This window comes from Lagenorhynchus albirostris, chromosome 2 (assembly GCF_949774975.1).
Source record: "Lagenorhynchus albirostris chromosome 2, mLagAlb1.1, whole genome shotgun sequence".
In the NCBI taxonomy this organism is placed as follows: domain Eukaryota; kingdom Metazoa; phylum Chordata; class Mammalia; order Artiodactyla; family Delphinidae; genus Lagenorhynchus; species Lagenorhynchus albirostris.
In genome coordinates this window covers 60416095-60425594 of record NC_083096.1, presented here as the reverse complement: position 1 = coordinate 60425594, position 9500 = coordinate 60416095, and the positions used below count along the sequence as shown (strand labels likewise).

The 9500-nt window shown below is 37.8% G+C and overlaps 1 protein-coding gene across 1 annotated transcript; it reads left to right on the top strand.

Annotated features, from left to right (window-relative positions):
• Positions 1 to 326: 326 nt before the first annotated feature.
• On the top strand, positions 327 to 3455 carry LOC132515854 (lymphotactin-like). The gene is made up of 3 exons (XM_060142209.1): positions 327 to 458; positions 2283 to 2397; positions 3296 to 3455. Exons 1-3 carry the CDS (start codon positions 398 to 400, stop codon positions 3453 to 3455), a joined length of 336 nt encoding a protein of 111 aa, XP_059998192.1. The 5' UTR covers positions 327 to 397.
• The last annotated feature ends 6045 nt before the right edge of the window (positions 3456 to 9500 follow it).

Genomic DNA, 9500 nt, shown 5'->3' with positions numbered 1-9500 from the left:
GGACCACTCCACCTTGTTTCCTTTACACTGTCCCTGTGCTGGGCCATGACACTGGCATGGCCTTGGGGCATGTGTGCAGTGGAAGGTTTGAATTTAGACTGGTGGCAGGAGATGAGACAACTATGTTTCTTCTGTGCACATATTTGGTTTCACGGACACGTTAACCACAGGAGGAGGAGAAAAGGCCACAAGGTGTTGGGTTAGTATGAGTGGGGACAAAGGAACTTATTTTTTCAACCAAAGAAAGCATCAGTATTGCAAAGACTTTCCATGATTCCACACCCACCTCGAAAGCGCCCTCTCACCACAGGAAGTGCGCTGATCATTGGAGGAATAAAAGAGACTGAAAGGATCAGTTCCTCAGCCTCTTGCTGCACAGCTCATCAGGACCTCAGCCATGAGACTTCTCATCCTGGCCTTCCTCGGGATCTGCTGTCTCGCTGCATACACTGTGGAAGGTAAGTCAAAAGCTTATTTATGAGAGAAGGAGCATCTATGTATGCAGGCAGTGGCCACACATTTTCGTTTTGACTCAAGCTTTGACTGCAGTAAACTTTCGCCCAGCTTAGCCTCAGACTTCCCTAGTGAAAATGGGAATAATTTGACTCTAGGAGACTTTGTAGATTTTGAAGATAGAACTTGGTCACAATCTGGGCTCCTAGTTTTCACAATTGGGTGATTTGGGGTAAATTTCTTCACCTCTCTGTGCCTATGCTTACTTATCTATAAGAAGAATGTTATAACCGATACGCCTACCAGGGATTAAAATGAAATAAATCTTATAATCACTTATCGGGTTTCCACACAACTCCTAACTTCTTGATTAATGTTCGCTGTGGAATGGTGATGACGACTTTGAAGCTTTTGCCTATTTAGTATTGATCTTGAAAATTCTCCAGATTTTGACAGTTTACAATGCGGGAATGAGCTAGAGGGTGTATGTTCTGAAGGAAATCAATGTTTCCTATGAAAACAAAAATGACTGGTAGCTCATACCTTCATATCCAGGAAATCAATATTACCTTTAAGTGTGTAGGAGAGTCTATTATTACTTCTATGAATGTTGTTCCCACTGATGATCAATTTCTTGAGTTTATAAGAGACCATAAGTGCGAACAAATATCAACATCTTATATACAATCAAATAAACCTACAAGACATACCCAGATGAGACTTAACTACACTGAGACTTACCTGAGCATTCTACACATATTTCTTAAAGGATCATTTTTTCCCAGCTGGTTGGAGCTCCTTGTGGCTCTGGCAACAAGAGAGAATATCCTTTGGGTATAATTAACGTTTCAGTTAACTGTCCTTTCAACTTCCTAATCCGTAGACTTATTACTTAGACTAGAATATCTGAACCTGATCGTGGATGCCAAGGGTGTCTGTAAATAGAGATGGCAATGTCTGGAACTCCCTGAAATTGTGCACCAAATAAAAAAATATTGATGAAACAAAAAGTTTAGGCCAAATGTTGTCTTAACCATGGCTGGCTGGCATTTGTCTGAGACAATATTCTGCCATTTGGTGGAAACCCACGTATGGGTAGGGGAAAGAAGACTGAGGAAGACTGTAGACACTTGGGTATTTCCCTCTTTCATTGGGTTCAGAGATAGTTCAGCATTAGAAATAAATTGGCAAAAAATAAAAAATAAGTAAATAAATAAATAGGCAAATGTAGAGGGTTAAGAATGTACAGGCTGGATATTGTGTGATGGAAAGAAGGAGAGATGAAGAGCAATGTTAGTGAATACCTTCTGCTCAGTTTCATGTTTATAGAAAGACTTCTGATATCAGCAACACTGTAGCTCAAACTTTGTCATCATCAGCTATTATTTTAGATGCTTTTTTGCTGAATATTTCTCTAAGAAATAGTCTCTGAGAATATTTGCTTCCTTGAGAAGCAAATACCAGTCTGTTCAACTTAGGAGGAAATCAGCACTTAGAAACCCTTTTTAGATTTTAGAAAACCCTTACTATTATTCACTCTTCCAAGTAATTTTCCCTTCTCTAATGTAAGATGTTCTCTACACATAAAAAGTTTAATCCCCTGGACCATTTCTATTGAGGAGGAGTACTTTATGAACTACTTCTTTCACATATTTTACATTTTACCATTTAAAATGAGAATGCCTTTATTTATTCAGTCAAAAATGAGCTACCTCTCCCATATTTAGTGTTCCTTTCCCAAATTATTCTTTATCATGTCACTCTTTGTTGGTTTATTTATAGTATTAGAAATTATATTTTATTTTTATTTACATGGTTTTCTTTCCTAGGTGTGGGGAGTGAAGTTCTAGAAAAGACCATCTGTGTGAGTCTGACTACCCAGCAACTGCCAATTAAAAAAATCAAGACCTACACCATCAAGGAGGGCCCCATGAAAGCAGTGATGTGAGTTGCTCTCCCCCAAATCTGGGCTTGATGGAACACAGATATATAGAAATGCTGCCCTCCTCAGGAAAAATGTCAACAAGGAGGAAAACCTCAACGTAGCCAATAGTCTTTCTGTTTTTCCATATGAACCATGTCTTTATGTAGCCCCAAACAATGTTTATGACAAAAAATTGGCAACCGAGTGAAGACTATCACCCTCCTTTCTGCTTTATCTTAGCAGAAGAATCTAACTGGGAATCAGATGAATAATATGCTCAGTCCCGAGGGTTAGGTTTAGAGCTGGCTGGTTCAGATCAGGATTTGACTATAGAGACACACTGGTGTGGGATGCCTTCCTTCCCATCCTTCCCGTTCCCTGCCTTTCTCTGCCCTTATGGTGGGCTGGAGTAGAGTGCCATATTTTATCAGTTGCCGTATCTCGAGGAATAGTGTCAACAACTAGCCTACATGGTACCGTTCTCTTTCCAGGATCTCATCTTCAGAACAGCAACTCTTCCCAACACACAATTGCAACTTTACCTCCCAAAATATGATAAATTACCTTTTGTCCAGAAAATAAGATGAGTGTGTTTATTTGAAAAAGAAGATGATATGTAATAATTGGACTAGATGACCTCAAATGTCCAGTTTAATTACATCACCTGGTAGCAATGATGAGAAAAGGAGCCTGCAATTTATGCTGAGCCAGGGATCTGGGTATTACCTGGAGCTATTTCTCCTTTATGGGAAAATAGATTGCAGAGGAAAGATTTTCATTTATGTTCTCCTGAATCTGAAAGACTGTTTTGTCCGGTCATTTCTGCACAAGATCTCTTATATATGATCTGATCTTAACTTCTGGTCCCAAGGCTTTGAGGATGTGACTAACTTTGTCTATTTTTTCTTTGCATTGCAGATTTATTACCAGACGTGGCCTTAAAGTCTGTGCTGATCCACAAGTTGAATGGGTGAAGAAAGCAGTCCGAACAATAAAGTCCACCAGGAGAAATGTGAGCCAGACCAATCCTACAGGAGCCCAACAGTCCAGCAGTACAGCTGTGACCCTGAGTGGGTAGTGACCCTCTGGCATCTTGTCCCCTCACTAGCCAGGCAGCTCATTTCCCTTTAAAGCTCATGGACTAATTACATTATATTCACCTTTTATAAAAGTGCTGCATGAGTCAAATTATTGTTTTTATATTTTTATGTCTTTCATATTCATTTAGATGCTCTAATTAATACATGTTTATTATTAAGAACAGTCTCAAAGTTTATTCATTACATATTGGGAAAAGTAATTCATCATTTGTGTTCCATTTCTGTCTTAACTGTACCTCCTTTTGATGATAGCCATGATGGGAGACATTTTGGTCAGTGTTTATTAGAGATGAAAGCTATATTCATCATTTTTAGGTTCTAGTGCAAAATGGTTCTCTACACATGAGTTATAGGTGACAACTGTGACAATGACAATTTAAAATCTATTTCAACCTGTCTTCATAATGGAGTTCTATTTTTATGGAATAAAGGAGAAAATGATCCAACCACTATTGGGGTCCCATTCTGAGGGTTCACTACTCAAAAATTAGCTTCATTCAAGTTTGATCTGGAGTAAATTCTCATACCTCTGTGTCTCATTTGATCTCCTTAAAAGAAAGAAAAAAAAATACAACTTGCGAGTTCTTTCATTTGCCAAAGTAGCAAAGATTAGACTTTTGATGGAAAGATACTTTATTCCAACAAAAATCAATTCTCCTCAAATTGGGCAATGATCTCACTGCCTTTCTGTGATTTCCGTAACTGTCACTACTCTAGTTATCATACAAGTCATGCTTTTTTGTTTTGCCAGTAAGATTTTAACATTCCAAACACTGTCACCTGGAACATTTTTTGAATGTGATCACAATTTGCAGTAACATTTTAATTAACATTACTTCACCTGGTCACTTAGCACCCCAGACTCATGCCCCCCTGTTCTTATTAAGTTGCTATTTTGATTCATGTGTATGACTCTACTATCCAAGTAGCTGATGATGTATACATCCACTTCTATGTGATTTTAAATAGTTAAGAGATGATCAAACCTAGATAGTTTCAAGGGAAGAGAAAGGACTGTTTTACTAGTCCTAAGGGGAGAGTCAGCAATGTCAAGTATTTTCAGAGGGTAACTGAGGGCAGCTTGTTGGAATCAGCTTACTTCTAGTCATCCAACTAGTGAACCAGAGAGGAAATGATTAACACAGTGCCTCCTAGCAAAGGGTGGTGTCATCTGTCTTTTCTCATTGATATTTGCCTACAATAATGTTCAAAGCTGGTCTTAAATGAAACACTAAGAAGAAAACACTTGTTTTATGAGGGGTGAAACCTAGCAAAGTCACAGAAGATGAAAGGAAAGTTTCCTGACTGAACATGTACTTGAGTTTCCCAAATGTCTTCCAAACTCTAGAGGTTTTCAAAAGATAATAATATATGTGGAAGAATATAGGTATACATATCTTGTTATCACATTATCTAAGGGAGCTAGGTAAGGCTAAGAGGTTTCAACCAAATAGTGCACATAACTTTTAACTAACTGACTGGATGTTTTGAATCACTTAGGTAGGACCTGAGTCTACTAACAATAACCCTGTGGTCTTTTGGACTTCAATTCAATTCAATGAAATAATCTAAGAAGGAGAGATCTTACAATATTAATTGTATTTGTATTTTTAGTGACTGCAACCCCTCTTTTGTGCTTCTGTGGCATCTTATACTTAACTTTAACCTAAATCTTACCAATTTATATTGAAATTACTCCTTTGCCTGTCTGTGCTTCCCTCACCCCAATCCTGTATTTAGACTGGAAGCTGCTTGTGTGACACCAGGTCCCCTTGCCTAGCACAGAATGGTGGGAGGGGGTCAATTAATATTCTGGGGATGAATGGGAGGAATAACAAATTACATTATATCCTTCATTCTATACTTTCATATTTCTAAAATTATGTATAACAGAAAATAAACTTTATTAACAGGAGGTTCAATTCAGCAAATAGGTTTGAGTACTTGCTATAAGACAGGCAGCTTGTTAAGCTTAGTATATGTCAAGATAATTAAAACACCACTTCTGTTCTCCAGGAACTCACAATCCAGCAGATGACACTATGATGTAAGAAAACCAATTGCAGTACAGCATTTGAAATAGGTAATAATATGGACATGATCAAGAAATAGAAATAACAGAGAGAAGGGGAGAATTATACCAAGAATGTTCTCTAAAATTTTTCTGAATTTATATATAAGTATGAGTTACGATTATTAAATAGGAAATGAAAGATGCATCCTTAGCTAGTTTGAAGAAAGATGTTGTCACGTTTCTCTCTTCGCTAGGAAATTCTTCCACTGTGATTGTAATACTTGTAGAGTATTATATTTATTCGTAGATATTAGATGTAAGAATACAGCGAGTCTAAAACTGTCACTGAAATTTAAATGGTAAGAAAACTGAGCCACAGAGAGATTGACTGTCTTGGCTAAGAGCACACAGTTATTAAGAAACTGAGCCTGATCTCAGGTAGTGACTTTCTGTGATATCTCAGCCTCAGGAAAGAGAGTGGTAATGTACAACTCTTCTTAGAGTGGGTATGATGGGAGAAGGGATAATCTTTTCAATAAATAGTTCTGGAACAACTGGGTATCCACAAGCAAAAAAAAAAAAAAAATCTAGACACAGACCTCACACGTTTCAAGAAAAATTAACTCAAAATGTATCATAGGCCAAGTGTAAAACACAAAATTATGAAACATCTAGAACATGACATAGGAGAAAATCTAGATGCCCTTGTGTTTGGAGATTATTTTTGCTTTAGGTATAAAACCAAAGGTCTGCTCCTTAAGAGAAAAAATTAAGTTGGAGCTCATTAAAATTATAAACTTCTGTTCTGTGAAAGACTGTCAAGAGAAGGAGAAGATAAGCCACAGGTTAGGAGAAAATATTTTCAAAAGACATATCTGATAAAGGACTGTTATCCAAAGCATGCATAGAGCTCTTAGAACTCAACAATAAGAAAACAAACAACTTGACTAAAGAACCCAGGCAAAAGATTTTAACAAATACCTCACCAAAGGAGATATACAGATGGAAAATAAACAAAGGAAAAGATGCTCAACATCATACCTCATCAGGAAATTGCAAATTAAAATAATAATGACACACCACTACACACCTATTACAATGGCAAAAATTCAAAACACTAACAACACCAAATGAAGGCAAGGATTTGGAGCAACAGGAATTCTCATTCATTATTGGTGGGAATGCAAAGTGGCGCAGCCACTTATGAATAGTTTGGCAGTCCCTCACAAAGCTAAACATAGTCTTGCCATATGATCCATCACTTGCTATCCTTGGAATGTGCCCAAATGAGTTGAAAACATATGCTCACACACAACCTGCACATGGATGTTGTAATAGCTTTTTTTCAAAATTGCCCAAACTTGGAAGCAACCAAGATGTCCTTCGACAGGAGACTGGATAAATAAACTCTGCTGCGCCCATACAATGAAATATTATTCAGTAGTAAAGAGAAATGAGCGAACAAGTCACAAAAGACATGGAAGGAACTTAAAAATATACTATTAAGTGCAAGAGGTCAAAGTGAAAAGACTACATAATATATGATTTTAATTATATGGCATTTTGGAAAAGGCAAACTATGGAGGCAGTAAAGAGTGGTGGTTTCCGGAAATTTAGACTGAGGGAGGGATGAATAGGTGGAGCACAGGTGAGTTTTGGGGTGCTAAAACTATTCTGTATGAAGCTGTAAAGGGTGGGTACATTTGTCAAAGCCCATAGAATGGACAACACAGAGATTGTGTCCTAATGGAAACTGTGGACTTTGGGTGACGATGTGTCAATGTAGGTTCATCAGTGGAACAAATGGACCCCTCTGGTGTGGGATGATGATAGGGGGAGGCTATACATGTGTGTGGGGCAAGGGGATATATGGGGACTCTGTACTTTCCGCTCAATTTTGCTGTGAAACTAAAACTGACCTTAAAAATAAAGTCAGTTAACTAAAAACAAACTCCATGGCTTTTGTCCACAATCAAAAAATTCTCCCAAAACGTGGATTCCATGTGGAGCATTCTATCTGCATATTAATCTCTTCCAAATCCAAACTTGTAGCGGTAGTTTGATGGGTTCAATGTAAGCCATATGACAATGACAGGTTGGAGATGGACTCAGGACTCTACATTGGGAGAAAGGACTATGATATGGGAATGTCCACAGACATAGGAAGTCATATTGCCACCATTCTGGCAAATACCCACTACAAACACAAATGTGGAAAGGGAAAAAACCCACAGTAATATATTTCAATGACTAACTCCATTATAGGCATAATACCTGAATAATTAATTCACTCTCTTCTCCCCATTGAATAGAAAAAAAAGTCTTCTTCATTTTGATATTTGCTTCCTTGAATTTCTATATGTGCACCATTTTTGTTTCTATATGTGCACCATTTTGTTTTTGTTTTTTTTTTGGTGGAGATATCCCTGCCAGAAATACTTAAGTGCACGTGTAATTTTTCTACCTTCTTTCAATACATTCATACATTCACTTCTAGGAACTGTTTAATAAAAGTGTTAGCATTTCCTCACACTAACAGTTTAGGCACTAAATTCGCAAAGTTTACACATTTATTAAACTCCTTTCATGTCAGTTATGCAAATGTAAATACCCCTAACAAATTTATTTTGACTATGTAAGAAAAATCCATATGCTGAATATCTAAAGATTTATTTTTTAAATGTTAGGACTATCAACTGATTCTAACAGTGGGAGGATGATTCCATCTTTGGTTTTGATGGTAAACTCAGAAATTAATAGGCTTTATTCCAATAGGAGATAATAATACAAAGATCAAGTAAATTCCTACAGCAGGGATAATATAAGTGACATGAGGAAAGAAAGAAGAAACAAGAACTAAAAAAAAAAATGGGAGGCTCTGGGAGTGTAGAGATTGGTGCAAATATGGTGACTCATTTTTGTAGACTATTGACTGTGACCCAAAGAAAAATGATCATGGTCGTGAAGAGAAGGAAAAGGTAAATAAACTCACCTGAGCAGCAAAGGGGAGTATAAAACTTTTATAGGTATTTGAGGGAAATTTTCGGGGACAGCTTTACACTTATAGCTTATTATGGAACATATTAAAATACCATAAGTAAGAAAATGTATAATGAAATTAGGGGTACTAATCACAACTTTTAAAAAGAAGGTGATGATCAACACTTTGAATTTTTTAAAAGTTACTTGATTAATGTCATTTACAGAAAGAAGGGAAGTAGATGGGTTAGAGTTGTGTGGATTTCCCAGGTCACAATGCAGTTCATACTTAATTTTACTTTAATGTCTGTCCTGGTTGGATGCAGTGAACTGTGAAGAGGATCGCAGAAAAGGAGCCACTGCAGGTGATGGGGGAAGACTAGCATGCAAGCGTGCATCCACCACATGAACCCATCGCTGTGTACTTTTTCCATGGGGGCTCTGTCTTGTGTAGTTGGAAAAGCAAACAAAGAAATGCATTAATCATTCTCCCCCATATAGAGCACATTTTTGAAAAAATGATTCATGTTTGTCAATCTCATCTCTTTATTCTTTTATTTTTTTTAAATGTATTTATTTTATTTTTGGCTGCATTGGGTCTTCATTGCTACACATTGGCTTTTCCCTAGTTGCGGAAAGCAGGGTCTACTCTGTGTTGCAGTGCGCAGGCTTCTCATTGCGGTGGCTTCTCTTGTTACAGAGCGCTGTCTCTAGGCACGCAGGCTTCAGTAGTTGTGGTTCGTGGGCTTCAGTAGTTGTGGCTCATGGGCTCTAGAATGCAAGCTCAGTAGTTGTGGCGCATGGGCTTAGTTGTTCTGTGGCATGTGGGATCTTCCTGGACCAGGGCTCGAACCCGTGTTCCCTGCATCGGCCGGTGGATTCTTAATCACTGCACTACCAGGGAAGCCCTATATCACATTTTTTGTTGGCGGGGTCACTCTTCTGACTTCCACTGAGCCCTGCCCTAGGGATGTGACAGAACAGGCATTAGTTTCCTGGTGTTGTCCATAACTGTAATTTTGCTTTTTAA

Coding starts and splice junctions, on each gene's coding strand:
- LOC132515854 (XM_060142209.1), top strand. CDS start 398: ATGAGACTTCTCATCCTGGCCTTCCTCGGGATCTGCTGTCTCGCTGCA. Junction 459..2,282: donor CGCTGCATACACTGTGGAAG/GTAAGTCAAAAG, acceptor TTTCTTTCCTAG/GTGTGGGGAGTGAAGTTCTA. Junction 2,398..3,295: donor GGCCCCATGAAAGCAGTGAT/GTGAGTTGCTCT, acceptor TTTGCATTGCAG/ATTTATTACCAGACGTGGCC.